Source organism: Rhinatrema bivittatum, chromosome 2 (assembly GCF_901001135.1).
Source record: "Rhinatrema bivittatum chromosome 2, aRhiBiv1.1, whole genome shotgun sequence".
Lineage (NCBI taxonomy): Eukaryota > Metazoa > Chordata > Amphibia > Gymnophiona > Rhinatrematidae > Rhinatrema > Rhinatrema bivittatum.
The window spans coordinates 135587511-135607350 of record NC_042616.1 but is presented as its reverse complement, the minus strand read 5'-3'; the positions used below and the strand labels follow the sequence as shown (position 1 = coordinate 135607350).

Below are 19840 nucleotides of genomic sequence, written 5' to 3'. Positions count from 1 at the left end.
AACATGGCTTACCGTGAGTCGGCGAATCCCCATGTATACCGGCAGCCGGGCGGGATGCTGAGTCCATCTGCATACACTAAGGAAAAGGAGATTAACAGGTAAGTAATCTCTACATTTCCTAGCGTGTAGCAGATGGACTCAAAACAAGTGGGATGTACAAAAGCTACTCCCGGACTGGGCGGGAGGCTGCCCGAGGTCCGTTTAGGATTGCCCTCGCAAATGCTGTGTCCTCCCTGGCCTGGACGTCCAGACGGTAGAATCTGGAGAAGGTATGGAGGGAGGACCACATCGCCGCTTTACATATCTCTGCAGGCGACAGCATCCTAGATTCTGCCCAAGAGGCTGCTTGCGCTCTGGTAGAGTGAGCCTTGACCTGTAGAGGTGGTGGTTTTCCCGCCTCAACGTAGGCTGCCTTAATACCTTCTTTGATCCAGTGGGCGATGGTTGGCCGAGAGGCCACTTCCCCTTGCTTCTTCCCGCTGTGAAGGATGAACAAGTGGTCCGTCTTTCGTACTGCTTCTGACATTTCCAAGTATCTGGCCAGTATTCTGCCGATGTCGAGATAACGCAGTATTCGACCTTCTTCCGACTTCTTCAGACCTGCCGTAGACGGCAAGGATATGGTTTGGTTGAGGTGAAAGTGTGAGACCACTTTGGGTAAGAAGGAAGGAACCGTGCGAAGGTGGATAGCCTCTGGAGTGATTCTGAGAAACGGATCACGGCAGGACAGTGCCTGTGGCTCTGAGATGCGGCATGCTGAACACACAGCCAGCAAGAACACCATCTTCAAGGTTAACAGACGGAGAGACAGTCCTCGAAGGGGCCTGAAGGCGGATCCCGCTAGAAATTCCAACACTAGGTTGAGGTTCCACAAGGGCACCGGCCACTTCAGTGGCAGGCGAATGTGTTTGACTCCTTTCAGGAAACGTGAAACGTCTGGGTGTGTGGCAATGGTGTTGCCGTCGCTCCTGGGACCGTAGCAAGACAAAGCTGCTACTTGAACCTTAATGGAGCTGAGGGACAGACCCTTTTGAAGTCCATCTTGTAGGAAGTCTAAGACGATAGGAATCTTAGCGGTATGTGAATTGGTGCCATGAGAGTCGCACCAGTCTTCAAAAACTCTCCAGATCCTGATATATGCCAGTGATGTGGAGAACTTGCGTGCTCGGAGGAGTGTATCTATTACCGGCTCCGAGTAACCTCTTTTCTTCAATCTAGCCCTCTCAATGGCCAGACCGTAAGAGAGAATTGAGCTGGATCCTCGTGGAGGATGGGACCTTGCCGCAGCAGGTCCCTGTGTGGAGGCAGGCGTAGAGGATTCCCTGCCAGTAGTCTTCTCATGTCTGCGTACCAGGGTCTTCTTGGCCAGTCCGGGGCCACTAGAAGAACTAGGCCTCTGTGTCGCTGAATCTTGTGTATAATGGCGCCCAGCAGGGGCCACGGAGGAAAGGCATATAGCAGGATTCCCTGAGGCCATGGCTGTACCAGGGCATCGATCCCCTGGGATAGCGGATCCCGCCTGCGGCTGAAATATCTGGGTACTTGAGCGTTGGACCTGTCTGCTAATAGGTCCATGCCCGGCGTCCCCCACTGATCCACAATCATCTGGAAAGCTGTGGGCGACAGTTGCCATTCCCCTGGATTTAGGCTCTCTCTCCTGAGGAAGTCTGCCGTGGTGTTGACCTTCCTGTCGATGTGAACGGCGGAGATGTCCTGGAGATTAGCTTCCGCCCAAGCCATCAGGGGGGCTATTTCTAGAGATAGCTGTTGGCTTCTGGTTCTGCCCTGTCGGTTGATGTATGCCACCGTGGTGGCGTTGTCTGACATCACTCTGACCACTCTGTTACGGAGTCTGTGGGCAAATCGCAGGCACGCTAGCCTGACTGCCCGTGCTTCTAGTCGGTTGATGTTCCACCTCGACTCTTCTCTGTTCCACCGCCCTTGGGCGGTGAGTTCTTCGCAGTGCGCTCCCCATCCGTTCAGGCTGGCATCTGTAGTGAGCAGGGTCCAGGTTGAGGAGGACATTTTTGACCCCCGGCTCATGTGGCCGGACTGCAACCACCACTGTAACTGATTCCGCACTCTGGCTGGTAGAGGTAGGTGTGTGGCATAGTTCTGTGATCGTGGGCTCCACCGAGATAGGAGGGCGTGTTGTAATGGTCTCATGTGAGCCCGCGCCCATGGTATCACCTCCAGAGTGGATGCCATAAGGCCGAGGACCTGTAGGTAATCCCAAGCGGCGGGCCGGATGGCGCTCAGCAGGGCCTGCAGAAGATTCCGGAGCTTTGAGCTTCTCTTGGAGGTCAGGCTGACCTTGTCTTCCTGGGTGTCGAACCGGACCCCTAGGTATTCCAGTGACTGAGAAGGCTGTAGGGAACTCTTGTTTAAGTTTACTACCCATCCTAGGCTTTCCAGAAGAGCAATAACTCTGTTGGTTGCCTGGTGGCTCTCCTCCGGTGACTTTGCCCTGATCAGCCAATCGTCCAAGTAGGGATGGACGAGAATACCTTCCCTTCCTGAGTGCCGCCGCCACTACTACTATGACCTTGGTAAAGATCCGCGGCGCGATGGCTAACCCGAAGGGCAAAGCTCGGAACCGGAAGTGCTGATTCAGGACTTTGAAGCGTAAATAGCGCTGGTGTTCCCGATGGATTGGGATATGCAGATAGGCTTCCAACAGGTCTAGGGAGGTGAGAAACTCCCCTGGCTGTACTGCATTCTTGACAGACCATAGAGTTTCCATGCGAAAGCTGGGGACCCTTAGGTATCGGTTGACTGACTTGAGGTCCAGGACGGGCCTGAAAGTGCCCTCCTTCTTGGGTACTATGAAATAAATGGAATAATGCCAAGAATTTCTCTCCTCTGCAGGCACTGGGATTATGGCTTTTAGTGCCAGGAGCCTCTATAAGGTCACTTCTAGTGCCGTCCTCTTGAGAGGCGAACAAGGAGATTCCACAAACTTGTTGGGCGGGAGCCGAAGAAAATCCAGGAAATAACCTTCTTGGATTATGGCGAGGACCCACTGGTCCGAAGTAATCTCGACCCACCTGTGGTAGAAGAGGGTTAGCCTGCTCCCTATGGCTGCTACCCCCGGATGGGTCGGCTGATTGTCATTGTGGGTTGCGGCTGGGACCAGAACCCGAGCCGGATCTCCTCTTTTTGTGCTTAGCCCGAAAGGGCTGGCTCCTGGCCTGAGAATGCGGTGCTTGATAGCGAGCCCTGTAAGGGTTGAAGCGCTGAGAGGTTCGACCTCTGGATGGTCTAGAAAACGAACGCTGGTTTCTCCTCGACCTGTCTTCTGACAGACGGGGAAATGGAGAGGCACCCCATTTGTTAGCCCAGTGCTCGAGATCGCTGCCGAACAGTAGAGATCCCTTAAAGGGCATTCTTGTGAGGCGCGTCTTAGAGGAAGAGTCGGCAGCCCAGTTGCGGAGCCAGAGCTGCTTCCTGGCTGCCACTGAGGATGACACACCCTTGGCTGCCGTCTGGACAAGGTCGGAGGCAGCGTCCGTGAGGAATGCGAGAGCTGACTCCATGTCTTCTTCCGGGGTGTTGTTTCTCGCTTGTGATAAACAGGAACGCGTCACCACGGTGCAGCAGGTCGCAATTCTTAGGGACATGGCTGCCACCTCGAAAGCTTATTTCAGCATGGTATCCATGCGCCGGTCATGTGCATCCTTGAGGGCCGCTCCCCCCTCCACCGGAATTGTGGTATGCTTCACAATTGCGTTACCTATGGCGTCTACCTTAGGGCACGCCAGCAGCTTCTTGGACGCCGGGTCCAGAGGGTACATGCCAGCCAAGGCCCGACCCCCCTTTGAATGCGGCCTCCGGCGCAGTCCATTCCAGATCTATTAGCTGCTGTGCTGCTTGTAGGAGGGGAAAATGGTGAGCCGTTTGGCGCAGGCCCTCTAACACGGGGTTCATGTGAGGGACTCCTGGGGTGTCCCAGTCCGGAATGGCCAATTCTGATAGGCATTGTGAGACCAGGCCTGGAAGATCCTCTTTCCGAAAGAAGCGTCTCATGGTCCGATATGGTTCCATCTCCGAGGGGAGTTCTCCCTCCTCGGGGGGGCTCCTCATCTTCCTCGGAGCAATCCGAATCCCCATGCATGGGGCTCCTGGGTGGCGAGTGGCCGCGCCTAGGTCTCGAGGGTCCAGGGACCGGATCATCCGGAACAGAAAGGCCCATTCGAGAAGCAAACTGCATCTGGACAAAGACGTGGATCCCCTTGAATAACTCCACCCAGGAGAGTGAAGCCGGATCGGGCCTTAGGGCCACCAGGTCTCTCTGGTTCCCTGGCTGCTCACCGCGGTCTGCTAAGTCCGGAGTGTTCCCTGAGGAACCGCTGGGCTGGGGCCGGTCCTGTCCTGGAACTCCCATGGCCTCCTAGGGAGTCTGCCTCCTCGCTCTGTGTGGCTCTGAGGTTGCATGCTGAGCAGAGGCTTAGAGCTCTTATGCCTGATTCTGGAGGTGCCGGCTCTGCGGACGTATGGGCTCTCTGATGCGCCATATGCTTTGCAATATGTATCGCCTACCAATATGCGCTGATCCTATAAGAGTGCGCTTATCAACCTACGCTTAGCCGCATGCGCCTATAAAAGGGCGTCTGAGGAACGTGCGCCTACCAATAGGCGTCTTATGATTGTGCGCATATAATATGCGCCTATGCACGGCGCCTGAAGACCATGCGCCTAGAGCGGGCGCTTACCAACGGCGTCTTAAGAACGTGCGCCTATAATGTGCGCTTATCAACGGCGGCTTATAAACGTGTGCCTATCCACGGCGTCTTAGGAGTGTGCGCCTATAACGTGCGCCTATCCATGGCGCCTTAGGAATGTGCGCCTATAACGTGTGGCCAGCAACAACGTGCGGCTAGGTAGCGAAGGCGAGTAGGCAGGCAAAATGGCGACCTCCACGGCGGGCCGCTACTGAGGCAGGCCCTGCAAATCCACACTTCCTCGGAGACCACAGTAAAGATGTACGCCTTACCTTGTCTTCGGCGCTTCCCGGCTGCGACCCGGGCGGTCTCCGGCTGCGGGGGGAGAGGGTGAGTACCTTCACCGCCGCGCTTAAGGAAGTGCACCCGCTGCCTCTAGGCCGCGCCCGAACTAGTCTCGCTCGGGGGCCAAGCCGCGCCCTTCTCACTCGGGGGCTAGGTCCCTGCTGCGAATCGGCCACCGGACCGAGGCACCTACCTCTGAGGGACCACGGAAGTCAGCTCGGGAATCTCAACTGGGTGAGTGACCGGCTGGTATCACCACAGGAGTGCGGGGCTCGTCTTCAGTAGGTTTCTTCTAGGAATTTAGTCGTTAGAATTTGGAAACACACTCAGCGAGCGTGAGGTAGCTCCAAACTGCTTTGGAGATGGAAATTACTGAATTTAAATTTAATGTGGATAAGTGCAAGCTGATGCATATAGGGAAAAATAACCCATGCTATAATTACACAATGTTGGGTTCCATATTAGGTGCTACAACCCAAGAAAGAGATCTAGGTGTCATAGTGGATAACACATTGAAATCGTCGGTACAGTGTGCTGCGGCAGTCAAAAAAGCAAACAGAATGTTGGGAATTATTAGAAAGGGAATGGTGAATAAAACGGAAAATGTCATAATGCCTCTGTATCGCTCCATGGTGAGACCACACCTTGAATACTGTGTACAATTCTGGTCGCCGCATCTCAAAAAAGATATAATTGCGATGGAGAAGGTACAGAGAAGGGCTACCAAAATGATAAGGGGAATGGAACAGCTCCCCTATGAGGAAAGACTAAAGAGGTTAGGACTTTTCAGCTTGGAGAAGAGACGACTGAGGGGGGGATATGATAGAGATGTTTAAAACCATGAGAGGTCTAGAACGGGTAGATGTGAATCGGTTATTTACTCTTTCGGATAGTAGAAAGACTAGGGGGCACTCCATGAAGTTAGTATGGGGCACATTTAAAACTAATCGGAGAAAGTTCTTTTTTACTCAACGCACAATTAAACTCTGGAATTTGTTGCCAGAGAATGTGGTTAGTGCAGTTAGTATAGCTGTGTTTAAAAAAGGATTGGATAAGTTCTTGGAGGAGAAGTCTATTACCTGCTATTAAGTTCACTTAGAGAATAGCCACTGCCATTAGTAATGGTTACATGGAATAGACTTAGTTTTTGGGTACTTGCCAGGTTCTTATGGCCTGGATTGGCCACTGTTGGAAACAGGATGCTGGGCTTGATGGACCCTTGGTCTGACCCAGTATGGCATTTTCTTATGTTCTTAATTTCTTCACTTCCTGTGGGGGTATATGTACCCGTGCTGACGTCAGATCCGTCTCCAACTGCTAGCACGAGCCCACTATACCCACTTGTTTTGAGTCCATCTGCTACACGCTAGGAAAATGTGTGCTAAGCCTAGGAAAATTTATTACATCAACCTCTAAAAGCCATATCTTTAGAACTATCTCATCTTACCATGTAGCTCTTAACTTTTGTTTATGAGTTGGACACAACAACGTAATGCTTATAAGAAATGTGTAACTAAGCCAGGATGACGAATTTACTAAAGTTTCAAATTTGTGCGAGTTCAACCATTCTTTTCAGTACCATTCCAAGTGAAAAGTCCCCTCTACCGAAGGCAATGAGATGTATTTCCCTTTAAGTAAGTAAGATGATCCCTTCAAGTTTGTTGCTGTGAACTTTAAAAACACACCTAAGTGTCCACTGATCCTTGAACAGTATAATTAAATCCCTGACCAACTGTCTCATGTCTAAAGGAGAACAGACCAAGTTTGGCCAATTTCTTAACATGTGTAAGTCACTGTATCTATTTCTGAGGGTCAATATCCATAAATTAACCCCATAATCCCAAGGTGGTCTTGTATTTTGAAAAGATGATATTTTTATTCCTTGCTGCCATTCATTTAATGCACACCATGTGTCTCTAGATCAGGGAAGGGCAAACTAAAGCCTGCAAGCCCTGCTTGCAGCATGAGCATCACATTCGCAGACTTATCAGAGAAAGTAATATCTGCAGGCCAATAAAGTTATGACACCACCACACACAGGGTAGATTGCAAGTCTTGACTGGAGCTCTGATAAGCAAGGTCAACAATGTGACTGGTTACATTCAGCACTGCTAGATAGCTGGATAAGTGACTTATCCGGCTACCTGAATAGCCATATACTCAGTGGGCAGATCAGGGCGGCGTTACTTATCCAGTTAACTTAACCGGATAAATTAGCTGGATAAGGCAGGTCTAAGTAGAGAATTCTACATGGATATTTAGTACATAAGAAAATGCCATACTGGGTCAGACCAAGGGTCCATCAAGCCCAGCATCCTGTTTCCAACAGTGGCCAATCCAGGCCATAAGAACCTGGCAAGTACCCAAAAACTAAGTCTATGCCATGTTACCATTGCTAATGGCAGTGGCTATTCTCTAAGTGAACTTAATAGCAGGTAATGGACTTCTCCTCCAAGAACTTATCCAATCCATTTTTAAACACAGCTATACTAACCCAGTGGTATCTGGGTCCGTCCCTAGATGAATCAATTACTGCCGGAAAGTTGTATGAGATATGCAAACAAAAACTGCCTGAGCCATGCTGAAGCTATGAGCCAGAAGAGTTAAGAGCCAGAAGAATTCAATACCTGTATAGACTTTGAACCTCCATCCCCTCCTGTACAAAGGTTTTTTGAATAGTTCGTTATCGCAATTTACCAGACATGTTTTGTTCTCTGTAACCTACTTCTAAGTTCCTTTATGCCTCATTATCATGTCAATACTGTAACGTGCGGTTGAAGATTTCCCGTCTGTAACGTGCTGGGAGCGCACAATTCGGACGCGTAAGGCGATCCAGCGATACAGTCTCCAGTTTCACACGTCCTTAGCGCTTCTTAAAACAGACGCATAACCCTTTCCGCACGCAGCATGTATACGATATGTAAATGAACGAATTAGCTGTATAATGAAGGAATTAGCTATTCCCCTCAGATACTGTGACGGGCGCTGATATTATCTCCTTAGTAACCCGCTATTTTGCTGCGGCCTTAACATGCTAGTTTACCGCCTACCCTCTCTACTCGGTGTTAGGTCTGAGTCTTGTAACAAATCACTATTAAGGCCATCGGTACCACTTAAGATACTCAAACACAATTAAAAAAAAAAAAAAGCGATACAGAGATGATCGAGAAAATGTAATGCTGTGGGACACATAAAAACCTGTTACAGAGTGTAAAAAAACAAAAAAAATGTATAAATACCTGTCACTTTCCGAATCCCCCAGGCGTGCGGTCATCCAGGCAGCAGCGGGAGCCGGAGGGCCGCGTGGGTCCAGGCGGGCGGCGGCGGGAGCCAGCGGGCGGGTGTTCAATCGAGGCTGTGGGCGGGTGGGCGCCTGTTCATCCAGGCGGCGGCGGGAGCCGGGGGGGCGGGTGGTCGCGTGTTCGATCTAGGCCGCGGGCCGGGTCGCAAAGGCACGCATTCATCCAGGCGGAGGGAGCCGGCGACGAAAGCGGCCTCCGGCAGCCCCCACTGGCAGTGAATGAATGCGTGCCTGTGATAGGCACTCAAGGCAGTCACATGCCGTGACGTCGGGCGTCGTGACGTCACGCCGTGAGCGCCGAATCGCACAGGCGCGCATTCATTCACTGCCAGTGGGGGCTGCCGGAGGCCGCTTTCATCGCCGGCTCCCTCCGCCTGGATGAATGCGCGCCTTTGCGACCCGGCCCGCGGCCTAGATCGAACACGCGCCCACCCGCCCCCCGGCTCCTGCCGCCGCCTGAACAGGCGCCCACCCGCCCGTGGCCTTGATCGAACACGCGCCCACCCGCCCCCCCGGCTCCCGCCGCCCGCCACCTGATACCAAAGCGCGCCCACCCGCCCCCCGGCTCCCGCCGCCGCCCCGATGAACGGGAGCTCACCCGCCCGCGGCCTTGATCGAACACGCGCCCACCCGGCTCCCGCCGCCCGCCTGAAACCAACGCGCGCCCACCCGCCCCCCAGCTCCCGCCGCCGCCTGGATGACCGCACGCCTGGGGGATTCGGAAAGTGACAGGTATTTACATATTTTTGGTTTTTGTTTTTTACACTTCCTGGTGCCTGTCATTTCAATTGTCATTTGAAATGACAGGCTATCTGGCTATCTGCTCCTTGGATTGCTGCCTGCCCCGTTCCCCAGGGTTTCCCCTGGAACACCTCTACTGTGAGTACTTTGTCTACAGACAACTACCGTATCATCTCTAGTGAAGAACCCACTACCCACTCCGTGGTCCACTACCTTATCTCTACTGAGGAACCCTCGTCGGTGTACCCCGTTCCGTGGACCACTACCGTGTCATCTCTACTGAAGTATCCTCCTTGGGTACTCCCCACTTCACTGACTCTGGGGCACCTCAGTGCCTGTGTGACTTTCTCCTGCACTCCCTGCTCCGCGGGCAGTGCCTCTCTACTTCTTTAATAAAGACTCTAACCTGCCTGTGTCTGACGTCAGCTGAGACCTCGCTTCCCGACGGTGAGGCCCATAGGGCTCCTCCCTGTGAGCAGTACCATCTCTCACCTCTGCCCAAGGCCCACATACCTACAAATCCTAACACTTAAGCACCATAAGATCCTTTCCTGAAGGTATACTGGAATGAATTCTTGCTTTCTTTGCTTTTTTCAAGACAGATTCTACATCAGACTATAGAGATAATTGAACTAGTCCAAATCCTGATTTCTGCACTCTATTTGAAGTCCTACTTTTTTGCTGTAGGTATACGAGATGGGGGCTTTCCCACATTTTCATTTGCAGCTGTTGCAGGATAAACTGAGATAGCTGCTAGTTCTGGTGGCATTTCCAAAATTTGGAACACAACAAATATCTCTGCTTGAGGATCTTAATCTTTGCGTATATTCATTATAAACTCTTTTCCTAACTTTTTAAAAAAAATCTTGTGTAGGAGTAGCCTACTGGTTAGAGCTGCAGGCAACAAACCAGGAAACCAGAGTTCAAATCCCACTGTCACTCCTTGTGACCTTGGACATGTCACTTTACCCTCTGTTGCTTCAGGTACAAACAGATTATAAGCTCTCTGGTGATAGGGATATACCTAAAGTACCTGAATGTAATCTGCTTTGAAACCTCAAAAAATGGAATATAAAATCAAATAAAATAAAGGTCTTCCAGAGGAGAGGAATGTTCCAGAAACTCTGGTAGCGGGTCAGAGAGGAATCCTGTCAATCCCTCCTCCAAACTGAAGGGTATGGGAACACTAATCCAGGACTCCCAAGGATGAAAAAAGTAACTTGGGGAGGAGGGGGGGTCCCTCATCACCTCGGGGGGGGGGGGGGGGGGGGGAATACCCCTGGTGCACATTTCTGAACGGCTAGATTCCGCTTCAAGTGAACGAGAAAGAATTTTAGTGGGGATTCTGATGGTGTATTCACTGAACTGGCGAGATTAAGACTCCACCTTGTAGGAGTATGCTAGCAGTACAGGAGACAAAAGGACAGAAAACACCTTCTCTCTTTTAGCCACAGACATAAAGAAATTGTTCACCAGCTCTGCCATTTGGTTGAGTGACTGATGTGTGCCCTGACCTGGAATGGAAGGTAGAATATCCTCTTCCAAAACTAGAACAGGCTCATGCCGTTGAATGGGAGGGCCTATGGAGATAAGAGGTACCAGGAAACATACTGGATCTTATGTCTTGAAAGCATAAGTTTTCTGCTAACAATCTCATTGTTGCAAGGACTCTGGTGATTGGAGGAGAGTAGAGGAATTACATCTCCTCTGCTACTGGTCTGGGGACACCCTGCATAAAACTATGTCAGTAATTTGAGATGTGATGCCTTGAGCCTCAGATCATGGACATGTGCCGTAGACAGGTGTGTTGATAGGGTTGAGGCTTTTCAGCCACAAATTCATGCTTTGTCTGGCAGACTAAGTGAAAGGCCAGCAGAAAGCAGAGGAGCCAAGCACTTTAAAAACACCCTGTTTGCATGAGTCCATTTTCACATTTTAAAAGCACTGGGGAAATACACAGAAGAGAAGGGGAGGCCAGGTCTTCCCCTAAGATCCACACCTTCCACCCAACTTCTTAAACTCTCTATGAAGGACTATGTTATAGAAACAGGGACACAACTGGGTCTTGAAACTATTCACAAATGGGATTTCCTATACTGGATCCCAATACTTCATTAATTGTAAATTCTGTTATGACTATAAGCTGTTCTATTGCCTCTGTTCATTTAAATGTATTGTAATAGGCCTTGGAAAAAGGCAAATATCAAATGCTCATAAATAAATAATTCTCACACCAAGGATTAAAAGATTGAAATAATTCAACTTGGGAAAACTACAGTGCTGAATAATGCATGTTGTGGTCTAGTTTACCTGTGGATGATTCCATGCCTATGGAGATAATCGAGAGCCAATGCCACTTCAGAAATGTACTTGACTGCCATTTCTTCATCAAAATAGCCATAAATATGTAAGAGAGATTTAACATCGCCACCAATAAGGTACTCCATCACCTGCAGTTACACAAAACAATACATTCTGCGTAAGTGTAAAACGGCATAAGAACAATATGGGAAAAGTACAGTATAAAGCACTTACATTTTATCTACAATTGTCCACAACAGTCTCAGAGGATATACATTTAATTTTTTTACAAGAAAAGGGTCTCTCGTTCTAAATATATTCCCAATTAAACTGCAAGTCATTATTTGAAAAGGAATTCTTCCTCCAGATTCTATGTTAATGGAAATGGAGAAATTACCTGATAATTTTGTTTTCCTAAATGTAGACAGATGGACTCAGGACCAGTGGGTTATGTGCTCTTCTGCTAGCAGATGGGAGACTGAGTCAGATTTCAAAGCTGACGTCACCCTAGATATACCCCTGCAGTGACCTCAGCTCTTCAGTATTCTCTTCATAATGCTATTGTGGATATATATTTGCTTAAATAACTTGATTAAAACTGATTAAACTTGATTGAACTAATTCAACTGATTTCAAAAACTGGAGACCGCCAGTGCACTCAACCAATTAACGCAGACACCGGATAAACTGCGGATGTCTAGAACTAGGGGTAGGCAACGGCTTACCCATATTTGCTTAATCTTGAAGTTTGCTTTCAGAGGTCCTGCTTCTCTGGGGCAGCCGTGGGCGGGATGCTGAGTCCATCAGGTAAGTAATTTCTCCATTTCCTAGCATGTAGCCAGATGGACTCAGGACCAATGGGATGTAAAAAAGCTACTCCCGAACAGGGCGGGAGGCTGCCCGTGACCCACTTAGTACTGCCCTTGCGAAGGTTGCATCTTCTCGGGCCTGAACATTCAGGCGGTAGAATCTGGAGAAAAAGTGTGTAAGCAGGACAACGTCGCCACCCGACAGATCTCGGTGGGCGACAGCAACTTGGTTTCTGCCCAAGATACTGCCTGGGCCCTAATAGAATGAGCCTTTGCCTGCAGGGGTAAGGGCTTTCCTGCCTCTATGTAGGCTGCCTTGATTACTTCCTTGATCCAGCGAGCTCGCTTCTCTTTGATTCTTCCCGCTATGGAGAACGAACAAGCGATCCGTTTTGCACACCAGTTCTGATCTTTCCAGGTATCGCACCAGGAGTCTGCCGACATTTAGATGGTGAAGAAGGCATGAGTCTTCTGAGTTCTTATGTTCATCCGGAGATAACAGGGAGATGGCTTGATTCAAATGAAACTCGGAAACCACTTTCGGTAGGAAGGAGGGGACAGTGCGCACCTGTATTGTTCCAGGAGTGAACCCAAGGAACGGTTCCAGACAGGATAGTGCCTGAGTTCAGAGATGTGACAAGCTGAACATATTGCCACCAGGAGACTGGAGGATAGCAAATGTAACCCCAATATTTAAAAGGGCTCCAGGGGCGATCCGGGAAACTACAGACCGGTTAGCCTGACTTCAGTGCCAGGAAAAATAGTGGAAAGTGTTCTAAACATCAAAATCACAGAACATATAGAAAGACATGGTTTAATGGAACAAGTCAGCATGGCTTTACCCAGGGCAAGTCTTGCCTCACAAATCTGCCTTCACGTTTTGAAGGAGTTAATAAACATGTGGATAAAGGTGAACCGGTAGATATAGTATACTTGGATTTTCAGAAGGCGTTTGACAAAGTTCCTCATGAGAGGCTTCTAGGAAAAGTAAAAAGTCATGGGATAGGTGGCGATGTCCTTTCGTGGATTGCAAACTGGCTAAAAGACAGGAAACAGAGAGTAGGATTAAATGGGCAATTTTCTCAGTGGAAGGGAGTGGACAGTGGAGTGCCTCAGGGATCTGTATTGGGACCCTTACTGTTCAATATATTTATAAATGATCTGGAAAGAATACGAGTGAGATAATCAAATTTGCAGATGACACAAAATTGTGCAGAGTAGTTAAATCACAAGCAGATTGTGATAAATTGCAGGAAGACCTTGTGAGACTGGAAAATTGGGCATCCAAATGGCAGATGAAATGTAATGTGGATAAGTGCAAGGTGATGCTATAGGGAAAAATAACCCATGCTATAATTACACGATGTTGGGTTCCATATTAGGTGCTACAACCCAAGAAAGAGATCTAGGTGTCATAGTGGATAAACACATTGAAATCGTCGGTTCAGTGTGCTGCGGCAGTCAAAAAGCAAACAGAATGTTGGGAATTATTAGAAAGGAATGATGAATAAAACGGAAAATGTCATAATGCCTCTGTATCGCTCCATGGTGAGACCGCACCTTGAATACTGTGTACAATTCTGGTCGCCGCATCTCAAAAAAGATATAATTGCGATGGAGAAGGTACAGAGAAGGGCTACCAAAATGATAAGGGGAATGGAACAAACTCCCCTATGAGGAAAGACTAAAGAGGTTAGGACTATTTCAGCTTGGAGAAGAGACGACTGAGGGGGGATATGATAGAGGTGTTTAAAATCATGAGAGGTCTAGAACGGGTAGATGTGAATCAGTTATTACTCTTTCGGATAGTAGAAGGACTAGGGGACACTCCATGAAGTTAGCATGGGGCACATTTAAAACTAATCGGAGAAAGTTCTTTTTACTCAACGCACAATTAAACTCTGGAATTTGTTGCCAGAGAATGTGGTTCGTGCAGTTAGTATAGCTGTGTTTAAAAAAGGATTGGATAAGTTCTTGGAGGAGAAGTCCATTACCTGCTATTAAGTTCACTTAGAGAATAGCCACTGCCATTAGCAATGGTTACATGGAATAGACTTAGTTTTTGGGTACTTGCCAGGTTCTTATGGCCTGGATTGGCCACTGTTGGAAACAGGATGCTGGGCTTGATGGACCCTTGGTCTGACCCAGTATGGCATTTTCTTATGTTCTTATGTTCTTATGTAATACCGTCTTCAATGTTAAGAGGCGTAGAGACAGACTGCACATTGGTCTGAAGGAAGCCCCCGCTAGGAAGTCTAATACCAGATTGAGGTTCCATAGGGGCACCGGCCACTGTAGGGGTGGCTGGAGTTGCTTAACCCCTTTTAATTCTATTCACTTCGGCTCTGAAGCAGGAGAGGGCTGCTACTTGGACCTTGAGGGAGTTGAGTGACAACCCCTTCTTCATACAATCCTGTAGAAACTCCAGAATAATGGGGATCTTGGCCATTCGTGGGAATATCCTGCGGTCCTCGCACCAGGCTTTGAATATTCTCCAGATCTGTACGTATGCCAGAGGTGTTGAGAACTTGCGCGCATGGAGCAGGGTATCAATCATGGCCTTCGAGTAACCGTGCTTCTTCAGGAGAGTCCTTTCAAGGGCCAGACCGTAAGAGAGAATTGAGATGGATCTTCGTGAAGAATCGGGCCCTGCTGGAGAAGGTCCCTGTTTGGAGGTAGGCACAGAGGGCTCCCCGCCAGGAGTCTTCACGTCTGCGTACCATGGGCATCTTGGCCAATTCGGGGCCACTAGTAGAACTAGTCCCCTGTGGTGTTCTATCTTGCAGATGATCTTGCCCAGTAGTGGCCATGGGGGAAGGGGGGGGGGGGGGAAGGTGTACAGTAAGTCTTCCTCTGGCCAGGTCTGGACGAGAGCGTCAATCCCTTGGGAGCGGGCCTGTCGCCTGCGGCTGAAGAACCTAGGGACTTGGGCACGGAGATGGGTGGCCAGTAATCCATGGCTGGGAGGCCCCAGCAATTTACTATCAGTTGGAAGGCTGTGGTTGACAGCGTCCATTCCCCTGGGTCTAGGTTCTCTCTGCTGAGGAAGTCTGCTGAGACGTTGTCTTTTCATGCGATGTGGGAGGCAGAGATCCCTTGTAGGCTTACCTCCGCCCATACCATGAAAGGGTCTATCTCCAGACACACCTGCTGGCTCCTGGTTCCTTCCTGGCAGCTGATGTAGGCAACTGTTGTAGCGTTGTCGGACATTACTTGAATCGCTTTGCCTCGGAGTCTGTGGCTGAATCTGAGGCATGCTAGTCTGACTGCTCGAGCTTCCAGGTGGTTTATGTTCCATCCTGCCTCTCCTTGCTCCATTGCCCTGGGCTGTCAGTTTCTGACAGGTGAACTCCCCACTCTCGTAGGCTCACATCCATGGTGAGCACGATCCAGTTCGGTGGGGATAGGCTTACTCTGCTTAGGTGGTCTTCCTGTAGCCACCACTGAAGCTGAGAATGTACCTCTGCTGGTAGTTGGAGGCGAATAGAGTAGTCCTGGGACAGTGGGTTCCACCATGACAGTAAGGAGCACTGGAGTGGTCGCATGTGAGCCCTTGCCCACGGAACGACCTCCAGAGTTGATGCCATGAACATAAGAACATAAGAATATGCCATACTGGATCAGACCAAGGGTCCATCAAGCCCAGCATCCTGTTTCCAACAGTGGCCATTTCCAGGCCATAAGAACCTGGCAAATACCCAAAACTAAGTCTATTCCATGTTACCATTGCTAGTAATAGCAGTGACTATTTTCTAAGACAACTTAATTAATAGCAGGTAATGGACTTCTCCTCCAAGAACTTATCCAATCCACAGCTATACTAACTGCACTAACCACATCCTCTGGCAACAAATTCCAGAGTTTAATTGTGTGTTGAGTGAAAAAACTTTCTCCGATTAGTTTTAAATGTGCCACATGCTAACTTCATGGAGTGCCCCCTAGTCTTTCTATTATCCGAAAGAGTAAAAAACCGATTCACATCTACCCGTTCTAAGACCTCTCATGATTTTAAACACCTCTATCATATCCCCCCCTCAGCCGTCTCTTCGACAAGCTGAATAGTCCTAACCTCTTTAGTCTTTCCTCATAGGGGAGCTGTTCCATTCCCTTTATCATTTTGGTAGCCCTTCTCTGTACCTTCTCCAACGCAATTATATCTTTTTTGAGATGTGGCGACCAGAATTGTACACAATATTCAAGGTGCAGTCTCACCATGGAGCGATACAGAGGCATTATGACATTTTCCGTTTTATTCACCATTCCCTTTCTAATAATTCCCAACATTGTTTGCTTTTTTGACTGCCGCAGCACACTGAACCGATTTCAATGTGTTATCCACTATGACATCTAGATCTCTTTCTTGGGAAGTAGCACCTAATATGGAACCTAACATTGTCTAACTATAGCATGGGTTATTTTTCCCTATATGCATCACCTTGCACTTATCCACATTAAATTTCATCTGCCATTTAGATGCCCAATTTTCCAGCCTCACAAGGTCTTCCTGCAATTTAACACAATCTGCTTGTGATTTAACTACTCTGAACAATTTTGTATTATCTGCAAATTTGATTACCTCACTCGTCTTACTTCTTTCCAGATCATTTATAAATATATTGAAAAGTAAGGGTCCCAGTACAGATCCCCGAGGCACTCCACTGCCCACTCCCTTCCACTGAGAAAATTGTTCATTTAATTCTACTCTGTTTCCTGTCTTTTAGCCAGTTTGTAATCCACGAAAGGACATCGCCACCTATCCCATGACTTTTTACTTTTCCTAGAAGCCTCTCATGAGGAACTTTGTCAAATGCCTTCTGAAAATCCAAGTACACTACATCTACCGGTTCACCTTTATCCACATGTTTATTAACTCCTTCAAAAAAGTGAAGCAGATTTGTGAGGCAAGACGTGCCTTGGCTAAAGCCATGCTGACTTTGTTCCATTAAACCATGTCTCTCTATATGTGCTGTGATTTTGATGTTTAGAACACTTTCCACTATTTTTCCTGGCACTGAAGTCAGGCTAACCGGTCTGTAATTTCCCGGATCTCCCCTGGAGCCCTTTTTAAATATGGGGGTTACATTAGCTATCCTCCAGTCTTCAGGTACAATGGATGAGGACTTGAAGATTGTCCCATACCTTGGGGCATGCATTGGTCATCAATCACCGTAATTTTTCCATCAGCTTCCTTCTCCTCGGGGGAGGGAGGAAGACTGTTCTCTTTGGTGTCGAAACATGCCCCCAGGTACTCCAGAGACTGAGAGGGCTGCAGATTGCTCTTGACAATGTTCACGACCCAACTGAGTTCCCGCAGTAGGTTCTTGACTCTGCTGGTCACCTGCCAGCTCACTTCCGAAGACTTTGCCCTGATCAGCCAGTTGCCCAAGTAAGGGTGTACCAAGATCCCTTCCTTCCTTAGTGTTGCCCGCCACGGACCACCATAATTTTGGAGAATGTTCTGGGGGGCAGTTGCTAGGCCGAAGGTTAGCACTCGGAACTGGTGTCCCAGTACCACAAAGCGTAGAAAACGCTGGTGATCTTGATGGACTGGGATGTGAAGGTAGGCTTCGGAGAGACCCAGGGAGGTTAAGAACTCTCCCGGTTGTACTGCCATTATTATGGAGCGTAGAGTTTTCATGGGGAAGTGCAGTATCCACAGATGATGGTTGATGTTCTTGAGGTCCAAGATGAGTCGGAATGATCCCTCTTTCTTGGGAACAATAAAATAGATGGAATAAAGCCCCATATTTCTCTGAGGCATAGGTACTGGAGTTATAGCTTTCAGACTGAATAGTCTTGTCAGAGTGGATTCCACTGCCAGTCACTTGGTGTGAGAGTGGCAGGGTGATATCATAAATTTGTCCCAAGGGATGCTGCGAAACTCCAGAGAGTAACCCTCTCGAATGATGTTTAGTACCCATTTGTCTGAAGGGATTTCGGCCCATCGTTGGTAGAAGAGGGAAAGACGACCCCCTATTTCCTCTTCCTGTGGATGGGTCGGCCCATTTTCATTGGGAAGCATGGTTCGAGCATGCCCCCGGGCCTGTTCCTCTCTTGGTTTGTCGGTTCCAAAAGGGCTGTGAACTTCCAGAGGGGCGAGGTACATGGAATGATGAGTTCCTGTAGGGTCGAAAACGTTGGGAGCCTCTGCCCCTAGTTCTTCTGGGGGAGGGGCACTGGGATCTTTTACCCAGTCTTCCAGTAGCTGAGGCACTGGGGATTCGCCCCACTTGCTGGCTAACTTCTCTAATTCGCTTCCGAATAGGAAAGATCCCTTAAAGGGCATTCTTGTGAGATTCACCTTAGAAGTTGCGTCTGACGACCAGTTCCGCAACCATAACTGCCTTCTGGACACCACTACCAAGGCTACTCCTCTGGCTGAGGTACGCACCAGGTCTGAACTTGCGTCCGTCAGAAGGCTGCCTGCAGGTTCGACTGTTTCACCAGCATACGTTCAGGAATTATCTGCCTCTCTTGATAGGAGCAAGCAGGAACGTGTCACCAGCGTGCAGCAGGAAGCTATCTGCAGTGTCACAGCTGTTGCATCCAATGCTTGCTTAAGGATGGATTCTAATAGTCTATCCTGAGTATCCTTCAATGCCGCCCCTCCCTCCACGGGAATGGTTGTTCGCTTCGAGATGGCGCAGACCGTGGCATCTACTTTTGGGAAACGCAGGCATACTTTGGTCGCTGGTTCCAGAGGATACAAGGCTTCCAAGACCCGACCTCCTTTAAAGCTTGCTTCCGGTGCATACCACTCCAGGTCAATCAGTTCCTGGATGGCTTCCATCATTGGGAAATAGCATGAGGCCTTACGAAGGGAAACCAAGATAGGGTTCTTCTTTGGTTCTCGCCACACTGTCCGTGCCTGGGATCCCCAGAGTTCTGTGAAACAAGGGCCGGTAATTCATCCCTGTGGAAGAAGCACAGCATTGTTCTGTATGGTTCCAGGCCTGGAGGAATTTCTCCTTCTTCCAGTGAGGCACCATCATTGTCTGAGGTGCCCAGGTCCCTGTCCATAAAATTCTTGGTGAGGCGAGGCATGTCTCGGGGCACCTGAGCAGGGCAGAGAGGGCCAGGTGCTCCTGGCTGGGGTTGGACCTGGGTCGCAACCGGGGCTGATTGCACCTGAATGAAGGCTTGCAGTCCCTGGAAAAAATTCTAACCAGGAGAAGGCCCCTGGGTCCATGTTAGCCCCAGGGGGAGTCGGAGCAGGAGCCCCTGAAATACCCTCTTGTAGAGATGCCATTTCGGAGTTACATAGGTCAGAGGTGCTATTGTATGTAGTAGTTCTGGACCCATCTTCAGACTGTGAAGGACCAGGCTTGGGTACCCCTTGGGCTTCTTCGCAATGATGGCACAGACAGGTCTCTAGTTCAGGTTGCGCAGCGCAGCTCTGATGTGGCAAGCTGTGCAAAGAGAATGCCTTCTGAGCTTCTTGGATGCCGGAGCCATTGCCTCTATATATAGACGCACAGGTAATGCGTTTCAATATGCGCGTGAGCACTGCGCGCGCGCGTAGTTATGAGCACAGTTGTGCATGTAGTTATGTGCGTGGAGTGCGCTCTGTTGTGTGCGCGTCTATATTGGATGCGTACATGTTGGGCGCATCGACCGTCCGGCCTGCCCCACGCATACCGCCGGTCAAGGAGGAAAGATGGCGCCGACGCCTCCCACGAATA

The 19840-nt window shown here is 49.3% G+C and overlaps 1 protein-coding gene across 1 annotated transcript in view; it reads right to left on the bottom strand.

Moving 5' to 3' along the window:
• Window positions 1-19840, bottom strand: part of MASTL (microtubule associated serine/threonine kinase like) — a 238441-nt gene that overhangs the window by 185265 nt on the left and 33336 nt on the right. Inside the window, exon 3 of the mRNA XM_029588648.1 lies at window positions 11359-11498. Within this exon, the coding sequence (XP_029444508.1) occupies window positions 11359-11498 (140 nt within the window). The remainder of the gene's footprint in view (window positions 1-11358; window positions 11499-19840) is intronic.